At 45.7% G+C, this 16,493-nt stretch overlaps 2 protein-coding genes across 2 annotated transcripts in view; both read right to left on the reverse strand.

The window, feature by feature from the left end:
• The window catches only part of PDE3A (phosphodiesterase 3A), a 260,491-nt gene that overhangs the window by 214,267 nt on the left and 29,731 nt on the right, over positions 1-16,493 (reverse strand). The window lies entirely within an intron of this gene.
• On the reverse strand, positions 6,457-7,075 carry LOC117053592 (stress-associated endoplasmic reticulum protein 1-like). The gene is given in 2 exon segments (XM_033161456.1): positions 6,457-6,882; positions 6,885-7,075. Coding segments are annotated over 2 exon segments (198 nt in total). The 5' UTR covers positions 6,973-7,075; the 3' UTR covers positions 6,457-6,772.

Genomic DNA, 16,493 nt, shown 5'->3' on the forward strand with positions numbered 1-16,493 from the left:
ACAGAAAGGCATGCCAAGTGGATCAGTGCGCCATTCAAACAGCAACTTATTTAAATTGACTGAGACACTAGAGGAAGACAGGCTTGCAAAGACCACGCTGAGAGCTGCTGAGGTGTGCAAGGATTAGATTATTGCGTTAAATCTGGGGAAACTCGGTTTCAAATCCCAGCTCAGCCATGAGGATCCCTGAGCAATCTTGATTCAGTCAGCTAACCTACCTCACAGGGTTCTTGTGGGAGAGCTACGCAGGTTGTCTTGAGCTCCTCCAAGAACAGGCAAGCTATACATTGTAATAAATATAATAAAACGATGTGCGAGAAATTTCACAGAGGTGTAAGGTGCTATTTTGTTGATCAGGCAAAAGAGCAGAAGACAGGGCCTTGAGCACAAGGAGTTATCTGCTGCTAACCTATGTCCCAATTTGGGATGGGGAGAAATTTGTCTCAGTTCTCATTTAAAGATTATTACTCGGGCGTAATTTGCATTTTCCGAAACGATTTGAGAACCGAAACGCAGCCGTCCTTCGAAAACCGCACTTCTCCAAACTTTGCAAGGCTGCAGGGGCGTAGCAAGGGGGGGCGGGCTGCCCCTAGTTCCAGGGGAGGGGGTGACACTTTGGCCAGCCCACCTCCGCCCTGCCCCGCCGGGCGGGCCCCAAACAGGGGCATGTCGCCTTTTCCCCCTTCCAGCGGCTATTTTTTGGTGGGAGGTGGGCCAGCGAGGAGGGGGTGTCATGCTGGCATGATACCCCCTCCTCGCTGGCCCACCTCCCGCCGAAAAAACTGCTGGGAGGGGGGTGAAAGGAAGCAGAGCAGGCGCATCTAAGCGCCTGCTCTGCTTCTCTTTTTTCCCTTTCCGCCGCTTTTTTCGGCGGGGGGGCACGGGCCAGCGAGAGGGGGTGTAACGCTTGTCACTGGCATGACACACCCTCCTCACTGACCCACCCCCGCCGAAAAAAAGCCGCGGAAAGGGGGAAATTTCCCCTTTCTGCATTCACGTGCGTCGTGCCCCTCCCCCCCAGGGGGGTGCCTCTGCGCCCCCGCCGCCCCCAGCAGCGCAGAGGCTTGCTACGCCACTGCAAGGCTGCTCTCCAGCCAAAGAATGTCACATATACTAGGGCAGAGTTTGCATATATTGGTGAAAACAAGATACAAGAATATAATATATTGCAGGGAAACTGCAAAAATATGCATATGTGGGGGGCGGATGAATTGTGCTAAAATGTAAGTCAATTTTCATGAGCTTTTTGAAAATAAAAATCCAGAAGCTGATGTGGAAATGCAGGGGAGCAAATCCAAGGTTGGAAAAACGAGAAACCGAATTTGACAGATCTGTCCAGCCCTATTCAACAATAAAACCCCCAAGAAACCCTGAGAAAGTAACAGTGTTCTTTCCCTCTGCCTGGGATGCCTCCTGTATTTATACTTGCTGCAAGAGAAACCCTGCAAGAGAAAGAGAGAGGGTATGCAAATGATCTTCCAACAACCCGTTCCTCTGAGCTGCTATACCAGCAAATCAAACAGCGACGGAACACCACACATCTTTGAACTGGGCTGAGCATTACAAGGCTCACGCTGCCAAACACGACGGGAAAATCCCAGGGGCCTTTTTGCATGGGTACCTAGTAATTTCATGCTGGGGCCTAGGAATTCAAAATATTTTTTGAGCTCTAGTCAGGCCCAGGAATTTGATGCCTACTTGCCTGGGAAAATGAGGTATATATTATTTTCCCCCAGCCCAGCTACCAAACTTTTAAACACTGATCCTCATTAATAAAGTCTTCCTAGGCTGTAAAAGTGGCTTTGGGGGGAACGGGGACACAAAAAACAGAGTAACTTTTACATAAGGTTGAAACAGCAAAGAGTGTGCTGGACAGAAGAAGAGTGTGGAGCTCGGGGAAAAAGTCAGTAGCAAGGGGGGGGGGAGAAAATCGTATGAAACTGTTTCAGCACAACACGACTTTGTTTAAAAATGATGCTTATATTGAAATCAGTATTACAAATTATTCTTTTTTTTATAAGATTTTATTGATTTTCCATATAAACAAACAGAAAAACAATACACAAATACAACATACAACTTTTTTTTTGACAAACCTAAACAAACAACATCTATATCAACAGTATTACAAATTATTCTGTTACGGGAGGAAATGTCCTGGAAATTTTAAAATGAGGGTGAATTCGTGGTACTTTGATTCCCATATTTAATACAAAAAAAAGGAAGAAAAGGTTTTCTGCTTCCTAGCACACGTGGAATTTAAGGTCTTTTTAAAGGAAGGGCTGTTGCTCAGTGGTAGAGGATGTGATTTGCAAGCAAAAGGTCTCAGGTTCAATTCCTGGCATCTCCAGGAAGGACTCTGAGAGACTCCCTGTCTGAAATCATGGAGAGCTGCTGCCAGTCAGAGCAGACAGTACTGAAGTAGATGGACAAAAGATGTGAGTCAGTATAAGGGAACTTCCTAAGTTCCTAAACCACTGCTTATACTAACCAACTGGACAAGTTCGCACATAACAGCAAACCAAACAATTGCTTACCACGAATGAGCAAGTGTGATGAAACATTCATCTAGAGAGAAAAATTCAGACACTTCCCTCCTCCCCTGGCCTTGCTGTGCTACCCAGAACAAAACAATGGTTTGGCTTAGCGCTACCTAGGCTGTCGCTTTGTTTCACTTCCAAGTAACCAAAGCCTGTTCTTGGTTGTTCTTGTTTGTTGAAGATAAGCCACAATCCAAGTTCTCCACAATGCTAAGCAAACCTATAGCTTAGACCCTCCGGCTTTCAGCAGTGGTAGGTTGAAGCATTTATCAGCTGACCCTTTTTCTTTGTAGCATGGCTTGAGTTCAAGCCATGCTGTAAAGGAAAGAGCCAAGCAGGGCTGCTGATCAGCTGACTAGGTCTGACTTCAACTGCTAATTTCAGCAAGGGCTGTGCCACCGAGTTCCCCACGGGGACGTCCGTAACACAGCCGAGCCCAGCAGACTTACTGTCACTTTCAGCAGTGACACGCCTCCCTTGCCAAGGAATAATCAGGAACACACATCAAGGCTCCAGATGGTTCACTGGCAGGCACATCTCGACTTGCCCAACACCTGACATCATGTACGGAGCGCATGGTTTGAGGGACAAGGCCTTGGTGCCCCATACTGATACCCATGCCAGGCCAAATTAAGCCTGTGGGACTGCTGGAGTTTCCTCACGCCTGCTACAGACCATCACCTAGTCAGGGTGTTAGAAACTCAGATATATAAGCTAGGCACCAAATAACCCCCTTAAACCAGGGTTACAGTCGCCAAAACGGAATGCTTAGTTGCCACTTGGGGGCACAGAAAGCTCAAAAGTCGTATTTTTCAATATGTCTTTTTGGTTTCTGAAATTCGTTCTGATTGTGCAGATAAAATATCTGTGTGTTGTTAGTGTGTGGAAACAGGCAAGATCCAAGGATCCCCAGGCATGCACCTCCAGATGGCGGAGACATCAGGCACCATCCTAGCGCCCAGGCATCCTCACTTGGTCGCAAGTGCCAATAGCCAGGAGCAAAATGTGCCTTGTGCCTGGCGAATTTTGAACGCTGCTAGCGCTATCCAAAGGAGGAGCTGCAGAAGCCAAGAAGAACTTCTTTACACCAATAAGACAAAGCTATCCAGGTGCTTCCTGACTCTTAGACAGCCTTCCAGACCAATTCCTCCCTGCTCTTCCCGACTACTGGAATGTGCTCCTCTGCTGCCTTTGCTTAACACCACTTAAAAGCAACAGATTTTGGCATGCCATAGCATCTGTGAATATACTTGAGCCTGTATTGCACACAGATCTCCCCCAAAACAGGAATGGAGAACGCTGGCAGCTTCAAACACAGTTGGACTCCAATCAGCCTCAACCTGCCTGGGTCAATGGTCAAAGTTGGATTGGAGCTGGGGATTCCACCTCCTTGTCTTACCGTGCTGAGTTAAAGCATCGAAAACATTTCTTCTTTTTTTAAGGTCAGCTGCACATGACCACTAACCAGCCATGGGGTTTAGCAAGACCCTGGAATTTGTAGACACTAGACAATAATCCACTAGCAATCCCCATGCAGAATAAACACAGCAGAACAGATACTACAGCAATCAAAGCTGAAAACCAATAGAAACTGCATCCATCCTTAATAATACGTGTGACCTTCTTAACCTAGGTTTATGAGCATATTTTTGCATATACTTTACTTCTAGGTAAGAAGAGGGTGATGTCGTGCATGTAGCCGGCTTCTAGAGGAGGAGAAAAAGGAATGAGAGTCTGCTAGGATTCTAGAATGTAATGGCATTTTTGGATGCTTTCAGGCCACCAGAACAACAGACAGACTCCCGCTGAAGTGTAGTATCACTTCTCAGATTCCACACAGCATGCCGCTGAGATAAATGTCAAACTTCTTGAGGAGTTGTCAGGTACTTGAAACTGTCAAACATTTCACCAGAATATTGTCATCTCACAAACAGGCAAAACGGCAGTGTTTATCCAAGTCTCCACTCATCCAATAACAGGGAGTATGAAGCCATCACTTTTGAAAAGAGCAGAGTAAGGGGGCAGGGTGGGATTATTAATCCATTGGTCTCCTTCACCCCAGTGTCTCAAAAATAAGGGCAGGGATAGTCTGGCCATGGTGGTTTGTGCATTGGTAACCTCGAGATTTGATTATTGGGCTGTGGGGTTCTCCTTCAGTCTCACCCGGAAGCTCCAGTTGGTGCAAAGACTGGGGCCAACTACCACCAGCACAGAATTCCAGTGATCAGAAGCTTGCAGCGGCTGCTCGTATGGTACCAGACCAGGTTCAAGGTTCTGGAATTAATCCTCAAGGCCCTTCGCAACTTGGCTTACATCCATGCCCAGGGTTAGCGCCCCCCCCCCCCGTGGCCCTGATGCACGGCTTGGATCCACCAACAGCCATGCCTTCAATATTGTGGACCCAATTTTATGGAACTAGCTTGCAATTAAGGTCAAGAATAGCCCCCTCCCTACTGAACCCTCCTTCTCTTCTTTTCCAGTAGGCATTTAAACTGAATTCTGATGGGACTAGCAATGTTCAAAACCCCACAGGGGAGCGTGGTCCTAGCAGTGTTTGAAATCTCCCAGGCACCAGGCGCATTTTGCAACTGGTGCAGGTTCAATCACGACCACATTGAGATCTCAGGATGCCAGATTGGTGACTGACATCTCTACCTGACTGGCCCCTTCAGCTTCCTTAAGCAGGTAAGCAGAAGAGCATATTTACTGCATTAGTATCCCACCTTCTTCTCCAAGGACTACATGGTTCAGCCCCCTCCTCAGTTAACCCCTACAACGCCCCTGTGAGTTAGGTTAAGAGGCTGTGGCTCACTCCAAGGTCACCCAGTGAGCTTCATGACTGAGTGGAAATCTAAACCCTGATCTTCCAGGTCCTAGCCTGACACTCTAACCCAGGGGTCCCCAAACTAAAGCCAGGGGGCCGGATGCGGCCCAATCGCCTTCTAAATGCGGCCTGCGGACGGTCCGGGAATCAGCGTGTTTTTACATGAGTAGAATGTGTGTTTTTATTTAAAATGTATCTCTGGGTTATTTGTGGGGCATAGGAATTCGTTCTTCTTCTTCTTTTTTCAAAATATATTCCGGCCCCCCACAAGGTCTGAGGGACAGTGGACCGGCCCCCTGCTGAAAAAGTTTGCCAACCCCTGCTCTAACCCACAGCTTTCCAAACTGTGTGTCGCCAACCGTTAGTATGTCAGTTGCAGTGTGCAGGTGTGTCATACAAATGCTCCCCACGCTCCTCCTGGGGCTGGAAAGGGGTTAGTTTAACCTCTAGCTTGCTAATAAAACTGAATTACTGTGTCACAAAATGATGCGTGTCTAAAAAGTGTGTCACCAACATGAAAAGTTTGGAAAGCTCTGCTCTAACCACTACACCACAATGGCTTCCAAGAGTACTTCTGCTATGGACAGCAATATAAATTAAGTAGGTAAATAAATATGGGGAAAGCAAAAAGTCATTTAGAGATCTGAAATGTTTTCCATTTCCTTGAAGCTTGAATTTGTTTTATTCTGGGTTGTTTTAGTTGATGTTTTAATGTGTTGTAAACCACTTTGATATTTTTTCTTTAAAAATATCGAGTGGTATAGAACTGAAATTATTATTATTAACAATAAATTTCATTGGGGAGAAATGGTGCCTATATTCTGTTGTGGTGGCCATAACCTAGGTTTAGGGTGCCATTTAGCAATTAACTTTCATACCTGAGTTTCTTTCTTTTTTTTAATTAAAATTTTGTGGCAAAGATTCCAACAAGGTGATTTTATTTGTTTATTCAGCGGTTCGACTGGAATGGTGAGGGAGAATGAACTGCAGGTTGATAACGGGTTGAGAGGAACGTGGGATCCAGAACAATCCTCCCCAACTCCTCACCCTATCCCCCAACCCCAAACACTGCAAACTGGCTGTAGACCTTCCTCCTTATTGCAATGCATCGTTTCAGTTCCAAAGGAAAAAGTCCCACGCTTCCATGAGGCGAGGGGGAGAGAAGACAGATCGCCCCCGTTCAGTCCAGCGTCTCTCCAAAGTGGTCAACAGCTCATGGGACAGAGAGCGGGGAGGGAATCGGTTAGGGGGTCTCACGAGAGCAGGCAGGGAGGGAGAGATCTGGTTCTTGGTAGCAGGCAGAGGAAGACTGTCATGGCTGTAAATTGGGAGGTCCAGAAAAGATCCCACAGTTCCCTGAGAGGAGGATTGGTGGCGGTGGTGGGGATAGCATCCCGTCTTCTCCCCATTAACCTCCAAGTCGGATGCTCTGGATAATCTGGAAGATGGCTGATCTGCAGACCACGAACACGAAGAGGGCCAGGAGCCAGGGGCCAACAGGGGCCTTTTCCTCTTGGGGTGTCGGGGCCCGATGGAGGCCCCCCCCCTCTGAGTGGTGCTCTTGCTGTGCCTCTCGTTGGCCACCTTCATACGTTGCACCCCAGACATGGCGGCGAGTTGGGGGGGGGGCTGGTCAAGGTGGGGGGGCGACACCAACCACCACCACTGGAGCAGCTGCTGCTGTTGTCGTGGTGCCTTTGGCGGGGTGCCGCCTCCTTTCCCACCCCCCACCCCCTACATACCTGAGTTTCTAACACTGGTCCTTGGTCAATCGCTAAGGCTGTACATACATCATACACGATACTATAGTTTGTTAAGGGTTCTGGGAATTGTAGTTCTGGGGGAGTATATTATAGTTCCCAGGATTTCGCAAGAGTGCTTTAAATGTAACGTGTGTCACAGACAGCCACACAAAAGATGGCCAAAATATATTAAGCTTTTGTTATTTTTACTGTGGAAACGTAGTCTATGAAGCCTTTGCACTGAAAAGAAAAGAAAGGGGAAACAATGGGCAATGGGAATGTATGCACGTGAGCAAGGAACAGGAAGAAACCGCACTGTTCTTTTTAAAAGTCAGCTGACTTCGTAAGAGTGTCCGCAAGTAGCTGAGACCTTTGTTTTGCTAGACATCAAAATACGGCAGAGAACAGATCCTAGTCTCAAAAAAACAGGAGTAGCCTGTTTATTCAAATGTGGCAAGGTGGGGGGGGGGGTTGAGGGCTCGAAAGCCAAAGGGAGCCAGTTCATGTGTGTGTGTGTCTGCAGGCCTGACTTTTATTAATGCAATATTTCTGCTAACAGCCTCCTCTATGTAAGGCATCTGCAAAAACTTTGTATTGTTAACTTAATAGTGAAAATCTAATACAGGTTCCTATTTGAAATTTCCCATTAAGCTGACGTCAATAGAGGGCCGAGAATCAGATTGTTATGACCCAGACCATGAAACAGACATTCAAAGTCAGATGGTTTAAATTTAACCATCACACAGCAGTGAGAGTGTTGCAGCACTCTATCGGGTTTTTCTAGATGCTGCCAAGGTACATTTGGCACAAAAGGGGATTGGGGAGGGTATTAAAATTTGTACTTTTTGGTGGTGGTGGGGAGGTCAGGGGAGAAGAAAGTCACACGAGAAGAGAAGAGGAAGGATTGAAAATACAGTTAAGTCCGCCTGTCAAACAAGCAGATAAGGATGGCAGGGTTGCACCCCTGTCTTAGTTACTTTATTTACAACAAGCGCTTGGAATTATTTGTGAGCTGTACAGCAAGGTTTAAACAGATAATTCCACGCCTGCAGACTCGCACTCTAAATTTGGTTATCATTGGACAAGTGCTTTTGCAGAAGCTGCAAACCTTAAGGCACTCTCTCCAGCAAAGTCGTGTTTTTTAAAAAAAGAAAGAAAAGAAAAGAGATAATGATTCTGCCTCACTTTATACAAATGTTCCAGTTACAGGTGGGTAGCCGTGTTGGTCTGCCATAGTCGAAACAAAATAGAAAATTCTTTCCATTAGCACCTTAGAGACCAACTGAGTTTGTTCTTGGTATGAGCTTCGGTGTGCATGCACACTTCTTCAGATAAGCTCATACCAAGAACAAACTTAGTTGGTCTCTAAGGTGCTACTGGAAAGAATTTTCTATTTTGTTTATACAAATGTACATTTTTCTCTTCTAGGCGTAAATTATCGGAGGGCAGGGTGGGGAGATGGTCCCTGCAAGTTTTCAGAGTGTTCCAGCTTGAATAGAGGAACACAGAAATGTGTGATATTTAGAGTCAAACCATTGGCCCACCTAGTTCAATGTTTCCCAACCCCGCTGCCTCCCAGATGTTGTTGGACATGGACATCCAACAATATCTGTAGGAAATTGGGTTTGAGGTTGTTCTGGTGCAGCATTGTCCACACCGATTGGCAGTGGTTCTCCAGGGTTCCAGACTGGGAGGACTTTCCCAGCCGTACCTAGACATGCTAGGGATCAAACCTGGTGCCTTCTGCGTGGCCTCTCCGTGGCGGTGTGGAGGAAGGCACCAACTGGCCTGCGCCCACAACATCATGAACAAAACTCCTCCCACTTTTGTTAGATTGGGGGGGGAATCAAAAGATAACATGAAGGATGAACATATGAATCTATACACAGAGAGAAAATTTATGAACCACTACATGGAGAGAGACGATAACTCATAAAGCATTCAAATTTAGGGTATCGTAAGTTTGCAATGCCACTTGCAAAGCCAGGCAGCTCTCAGTTTAGAAGAAGCTGTTGCAACTTCTCTTGAAGTTTGATGTCCATCTCCATCCTTAACTTTACTTCCCCGTAACCAATAAAAGTCACCTTGACAGCTCTACTGGGGGTGGGGTTTTGGAAAATGGAAGGGTGCCCCAATTAGAACAAAAAGGACCAGAATTCTTCACTAGACTCAGTTGAGAGTTGATTGACTCAAGTGGCAAATTTTTCGTTGGCTTAGATCATTGACACTAAAGATTGTATATATGTGTAGTTTTAATGCATGAACCAAAACAACTACAGCAAGTCCACAAAGTATGCACATTTTACTTCCGCAAATTCAGCTTCATGTGTTAGGCAAAAAAAAAAAAAAAAACCTTTTTAAAAGGGGGTGAACTTCCAGGAAAAAAGACATCTACAATCCCACCTGACACTGAACCCAATTTGTTTCTACTATACAGTCAAACCTTGGTTCTTGAATGGCTCCATTTTTGAACGTTTCTGCTCCCGAACACCAAAAACCCTTCTGGTTTTCGAACGTTTTTCGGAAGCTGAATGTCCGACGTGGCTTCCGCTTGAGTGCAGGAAGCTTTTTCAACCAATCGGGAAGCTGTGCCTCGGTTGTCTAACATTTCAGAAGCCAAAGAGGCTTCCTGAACAGATTACGTTCGACAACCAAAGTTTGACTGTACATAGTTTTGGCTTTAGGTGTGATGCCCGGAAACCCCTGCATAAACTGTGGGTTTCCACATCAGAGTCCCTGGTGCTCCAGAATTCAGCATGTTTCCTCACGGAACTGAAGAAGATTCCTGCATGACTCATTTAGCAGCACACTCTCACCCAGTGGATTTGATTTCTTAAGAAACCAAAACTTTGTTGTAGAATCCAAGAGTCAAGCAGAGTTTCGGCTCAGACCTTGAGAGATTTGAAGATTATGCACCCAGTGAAAACAGAAGCACGGGGCGTCCATTGGAAGCAACTTCACTTACAGCTTTTTCCTAGACAGATCTAGTGGAAATTTCAATTACAATAACCTGAAGTAATTAAGTGGACCGGGAACGACTTTTGCCCCCGGGGAAGGGATAAAAGAATAATACTTCCTTGAATGAACAGGAACGAATCCAATGCTGGCACAAGTTTGCAGGACTGGGCGTCGTAATATTGAAGTCTCACACAAGCGGTGAGGCTCGTTGCTAAGAAGGGCGAACAAGATAAGAAAGGATAGAGACTTTTCCTTGATACCTCGAGTTATTAAATCAAGTAAGAAGACAGAGCCAGATGTTCACTTGGAAGTACAGGGTTTGGGCGGGTGGAGAGGGGACTACAGCTATCTTGCCACTTTAACAAACTTAAAAAGTCTGCACAGATGGCTACTTTTCCTACAACTGTTATTTAGTTTCCCGAAGATTTTCATCTTTGCTGTTCACTGGTAAAATCAGTTCAGTTTTAGAAAATTCTTTCCAGTAGCACCTTAGAGACCAACTGAGTTTGTTCTTGGTATGAGCTTATCTGAAGAAGTGTGCATGCACACGAAAGCTCATACCAAGAACAAACTCAGTTGGTCTCTAAGGTGCTACTGGAAAGAATTTTCTATTTTGGTTTGACTATGGCAGACCAACACAGCTACCCACCTGTAACTAGTTCAGTTTTATTTATTCATTTATTTTTGCTTGATTGTAAGCTCTCAGGGACGGACTCTTTCAAAACTGGAAAAATACATATTGCATATAAAAACACAAATAGCAGTCGTCGTCCCCCACCACACAAAAAAACCTCATCTTACCGTCTAGCTAAAAGTCATGCCCCCTGCCATTTGAATCCTTTCACCTTTAATTCAGAAAAGCAAGGAGCAGAAATAAGATCCTGATATGTCAACCATGATATCTTTTTTTTAAAAAAAAATGCCACTGAGATAAGTAGTTGCATTTTACACACACACACACACACAGTTGCAGTGTTCCAATATGCTCATTGTTAGACAATCAGTTCTGCTACCTCCAAAGAAACCCTCACCGGCCTTTTCTACAAAACCACGGGGGAGACAGAGTTATGAATGGACTCTTAAGGCTGGTTCACAAACAAACGTGTACCAGATTCAACCTAATCCTATGCAGCTTTGCTCAGAAGTAACGGCGAAAAATTTCAGTGCAACTGACTTCCAAGTACACAAAGAACTACAGCCTTGGTTTCTTTGTACTTCTGTGATGAGCAGCTGAATCTGTAAATTGCCCCTGCCCTGAACTATTATACATATAAACTTTTGTAATGTTGTTGTTGTTGTTGTTGTTGTTTGTACACTGCCTAGATATGTTTTACATTGCAAGTGGAATATAAATAATTTAAAGGAAATAAATAACAAATGCACCGTCAAAAGGGCATCTTACTCATAAAATTCATCAGCATATTTTGTGTGAATTTTCCCATACAAATTTTAATGCAAGTGTGGCACTCAAATTGGCAGTGTAAAACTGAAAACGGAGCATGTTCAGCTTCTGAAAAAAGTTCGCAAACCGGAAAGAAGAAGAGTTTGGATTTGATATCCCGCTTTGTCACTACCCTAAGGAGTCTCAAAGCGGCTAACATTCTCCTTTCCCTTCCTCCCCCACAACAAACACCACTGTGAGGTGAGTGGGGCTGAGAGACTTCAGAGAAGTGTGACTAGCCCAAGGTCACCCAGCAGCTGCATGTGGAGGAGCGGAGACGCGAACCCGGTTCACCAGATTACGAGTCTACCGCTCTTAACTACTACACCACACTGGCAAGCCGGAACAGTCCGCCATCATCAGCCTTGGCTCTCACAACTCTGTACACTCCAGCCCAACTTTCTGCTTGTCCCTGCATGGTACCAGGTGCTACTTCAGTAGCAATTCCTGATCCATATGTAGCCAAAGCAGTCCTTGTGGTGCCTTCAAGTCATTGCTGGACTACAACTCCCATCATCTTTGACCATTAGCCATGCTGGCTGGAGGTGATATGGAACTGGGAGCCCAAGTAGGTCAAGAAGGAGGAAAGGTATCTCAACTCTGCGCTGGGCCAACCTAAACAGACTTAGAAAATGGGGAAACAGTTAACTCCTGTACCGATTCATCTCTTCCAGACCACAGATCAACACGCTATAGCCCATCTGACTCCAGCGAAAATTGTCACAGGTTGGGTGCAGCTATTTCAATTCACACCAGCTGAGGACTTTGTTCAGTAATGAGCACCAAAAGCCCACTTTAAATGGGCTCGTGTTCTATCCAGGAGAAGGTGGCAGCAGGCGGGAGGTGGAATGGGAAGGGTGTCCTTTGCCACATCACAGCCACACAGAAAGAGAACAGGCAGGCAGGTAATCGCAAGTGATAAAAGGGACTTGTGCTCTCCAGATTAGGAGGAAATGAAGCATGGCACATCAATTCAAGGCTGAATCAGTTTCACAATTGACGCAGGGCAATTAACCACGCCATAGGAGTGACTGCCTACAGTTACTTTTGAATGGAGACCTCGCCTGCTCTTCGCATCAGGGAGGCAGTAGGGGTGGAGACTGGAGACAAGGGAAGCCGAGAGAGCTTTTGTTTTTGAATGACAGCAGCCACAGCAACAGGCTGCCCTGCTGAGAGGCTGCCAGCTGAGGTCATTAACAGAAGCATGGCTACAGAGCCCATGAGAGGCAGCACAAGCGGGAACTGCAACAAAGTGCTGCAGCGCTGGAGTGCAACTCCTCTTCAGCGTTCCAGCCAGCCATGTGCTTTTCCTGGATGCTGCCTTCCGTTCAGCCTACCCAATGGTTCACATAAACAGAGTTGGAGAGCATTATATTGCACACAATGGCTTCAAGTTACAATAAATGAGATTCTGGCTAAACATCAGGAATAACTTTCTGACTGTGAGAGCTGTTTGACAGCGGAATGGTATCACTCGGGAGGTGGTGGCCTCTCCTTCCTTGGAGGTTTCTAAGCAGAGGTTGGACGGCGATCTGTCATGGATGCTTTAGCTGAGATTCCTGCATTGCAGGGGGTTGGACTAGATGACTCTTGGGGACCCTTCCCACTCTACAATTATATGATTCTATAATTCTACATCGGGCTCGGGTTTGTTTGGATTTTTTGCACTCCTGCAAACCTTGAGCCCACCAATATTTACTGTGTGGATGGTTCCACTTTCACAATATACTCAGTATGCAGGGAATGAGACAGAAGCATATCAACGCCATATTTTGATCAACGTCCAAATTTAGTGAATAATGACATGCATGAATGAACACTGACAATCAGACACTCTTCACCCCCCAAATGCAACCCTCAACTCAACTCACTAGGTGGTCTCACGCAAGACACTAGATTACCTGACCTCCTCTCCCTTCCCCCCACAGGTGCAATCTGGGGAGAATAATATTGGGCTACCTGGCCAGACTATTGGAATGATGGGTGACTGGGGACAGTGTTTTGTATATGAAATGTTTTTAAGTGCTACCCCCCAACCTAAAAAGGGGGGGAGGCTAAATGTTTTGTTTCAATTGGCTTACAAACTAAATGCAATTATGCAATTTAAGCCTGGGGGACGCAGGTGGCGCTGTGGTCTAAACCACTGAGCCTAGGGCTTGCTGATCGGAAGGTTGGCGGTTCAAATCCCCACGACGGGGTGAGCTCCCGTTGCTCGGTCCCTGCTCCTGCCAACCTAGCAGTTCGAAAGCACGTCAAAGTGCAAGTGGATAAATAGGTATCGCTCCAGCGGGAAGGTAAACGGCGTTTCCGTGCGCTGCTCTGGCTCACCAGAAGTGGATTAGTCATGCTGGCCACATGACCCGGAAGCTGTACGCCGGCTCCCTTGGCCAGTAAAGTGAGATGAGCACCGCAACCCCAGAGTCGCCCGCAACTGGACCTAATGGTCAGGGGTCCCTTTACCTTTACCTTGATGAGCGCCAATTAAACTCACAGCCCGAATAGGGGTCTGAGCACCCATGGGGACAGGGTCAAAGGAATTTCCACTTCCTGTCCCAGAAACTCAGCCTCGATCCATATTTTAGACACCTTTCTGGACCCCATAACTCTCATTCTGTAAAAGTTCAGCCTTTTGTAAAACAAAAAAAGAAAGAAAGAAAGAAAGAAAGAAAGAAAGAAAGAAAGAAAGAAAGAAAGAAAGAAAACATTGCTTACATGCAATTCTTTAAAAGTTGAAAGTCATCACTTTTTCATCTCAGTTTTATCGGCTTTCAATACACACACATGCCCCCCCTTCTCTCCGTGGTTACATTCTTAAGCTTTCTTTGCCAAATATCTTCATGTGGAAAACTACCACAGTGAGAGAACACGAATCCCCATACCTACGCATAGCCGCTCCTGCAACACATGTAGGAAACTGCAGACAAGGAGAGGACAATGTGTACAAACAAGAATTTCTCTCTGACGCAAGACACACAAACTGAGCAATCGCACAAGACATCATCAGAGCCTTGCTCACTCGCAGTCTTGCTGGAGGAGCTATATCAAGTTTCTGAAGGGAGATGAAGCTGCGGGGTGGGTGGGTGGAGGATATTATTTACTACAAGCAAAACAACTTGTGAGGTATCAGGGCCAAGAGGAGACTTTGTGAAGGAGCGAGGGCCTCACATCATTCCCCACCCCATACTTTTTCCAAGACTACTCTCCTTCCTCTCCTCCTATATTTGCCTTATAGAGCAACTGCTTTGCACAGAGGATTCATCCACACTTCCTTTTGCACCATGTATTGTCTACACTGACTTGCAGCGGCTGCCCAGTCCTACCTGGCAAGGCCTGTATACCTGAAGGAGCGTCTCCACCCCCATCATTCAGCCCGGACACTGAGATCCAGTTCCGAGGGCCTTCTGGTGGTTCCCTCACTGAGAGAAGTGAAGTTACAGGGAACCAGGCAGAGGGCCTTCTTGGTAGTGGCGCCCACCCTGTGGAACACCCTTCCATCAGATGTCAAGGAAATGAGTAACTATATAACCTTTCGAAGACATCTGAAGGCAGCCTTGTATAGGGAAGCCTTTTAACGTGTGGTATTTTACTGTGACTTGATAATTTGTTGGAAGCTCCCCTGAGTGGCTGCGGCAACTCAGTCAGATGGGCGACATATGAATTATTAGTACTACTATAATTTATTATTATAATTATTGAATCTGAGGCCTTCTGCATTTTGGACTGCAACTCACACCTTCCCTGAACAGTGGTCACCTTGACTGGGGATAATGGAAGCTGTAGTCCAAAACATGCTGAGCTAGCTAAGCCAATGATCTGACTCGGTACAAGGAAACTTCCTAAAGGACCACTGTGAATGCAAAGAGTTCTGCATGTTGCCCTTCGGATCCTGACTATAATCTGAGCTATAATCTGAGCTGGATTTTACTCTCTCAAAGTTCAATAAAGTTCAGACTGGTGTCAGGGAGAGAGAGGGGGGGGAGAGGGAGAGAGAGAGGGAGAGGAAGAAAGAAAAAGGAAAGAAAGAAAAAGAGGGTGAGAGGAAAGCAAATTTAATTTCATTGGAACTATACTGCAAGGACCCAAAATGAACCCATCATCTGCCCCAAGGGATTCAAAATGTCAGAGGAAAGAGCTGGACACACAGACCCTTATGTGCAAAAAGGGGAAATAAAAAAGCAAAGCCTGGAGGGGTGTTGAATTAACTTTCACTCAAGTGCATATTTGCCTCCCAGGACTCTGTAGCCAGTACAGATTTGGACCTTTCTCTCACAAACACACACAGAGAATTTCCCTGCCCCGTCTCAGTGAACAAACTGTGAGGTCTTTGTTATTGTTTGCTTTAGAACATAACTCGGTCGAACTACCTTTTCTTTTTCATTCTTCCCTTCTTTTTCTCCTGCAAGGACAAGGGGTGAGGGGAGAAAGAGAAATGAAATGCAGCACTCCAGAACCAGAAAGGAAAGCCAAGCTGAAACAGGTATACTTTTCCTTGATTCTCCGAAACGGCAATGTGGAAGCTGGTGTCCAAAGATCTCCAGTAGAGAATCTCTGCCTCCTTCACTACTGAACTGTGGGAAACTGCAGTTCATACTAATTTAGTAAAAGAATTATGCCAAGCCGCTGCTGGATTCCAGTTTGTTTTAGCAAACATGAGTTAGAATTAAAGCATCGTTTCCCTGATTTGTGCGTAATGGGACACATTGCTTGGGCCACATTCGCCCTATGCATTTAAACTACTATTACAGGTGAAACTCGAAAAATTAGAATATCGTGGAAAAGTCCATTTATGTAAGCAATTGTTTTCATTAGCTACAGATAGACTCATGACATGCAAAGCGAGATATGTCAAGCCTTTATTTGTTATAATTGTGATGATTATGGCGTACTGCTGATGAAAACCCCAAAGCTGAAATTGTAAATTTGGGGTTCTCACCAGCTGTACGCCATAATCATCACAATTATAACAAATAAAGGCTTGACATATCTCG

This window comes from Lacerta agilis, chromosome 10, assembly GCF_009819535.1.
Source record: "Lacerta agilis isolate rLacAgi1 chromosome 10, rLacAgi1.pri, whole genome shotgun sequence".
Taxonomy (NCBI): domain Eukaryota; kingdom Metazoa; phylum Chordata; class Lepidosauria; order Squamata; family Lacertidae; genus Lacerta; species Lacerta agilis.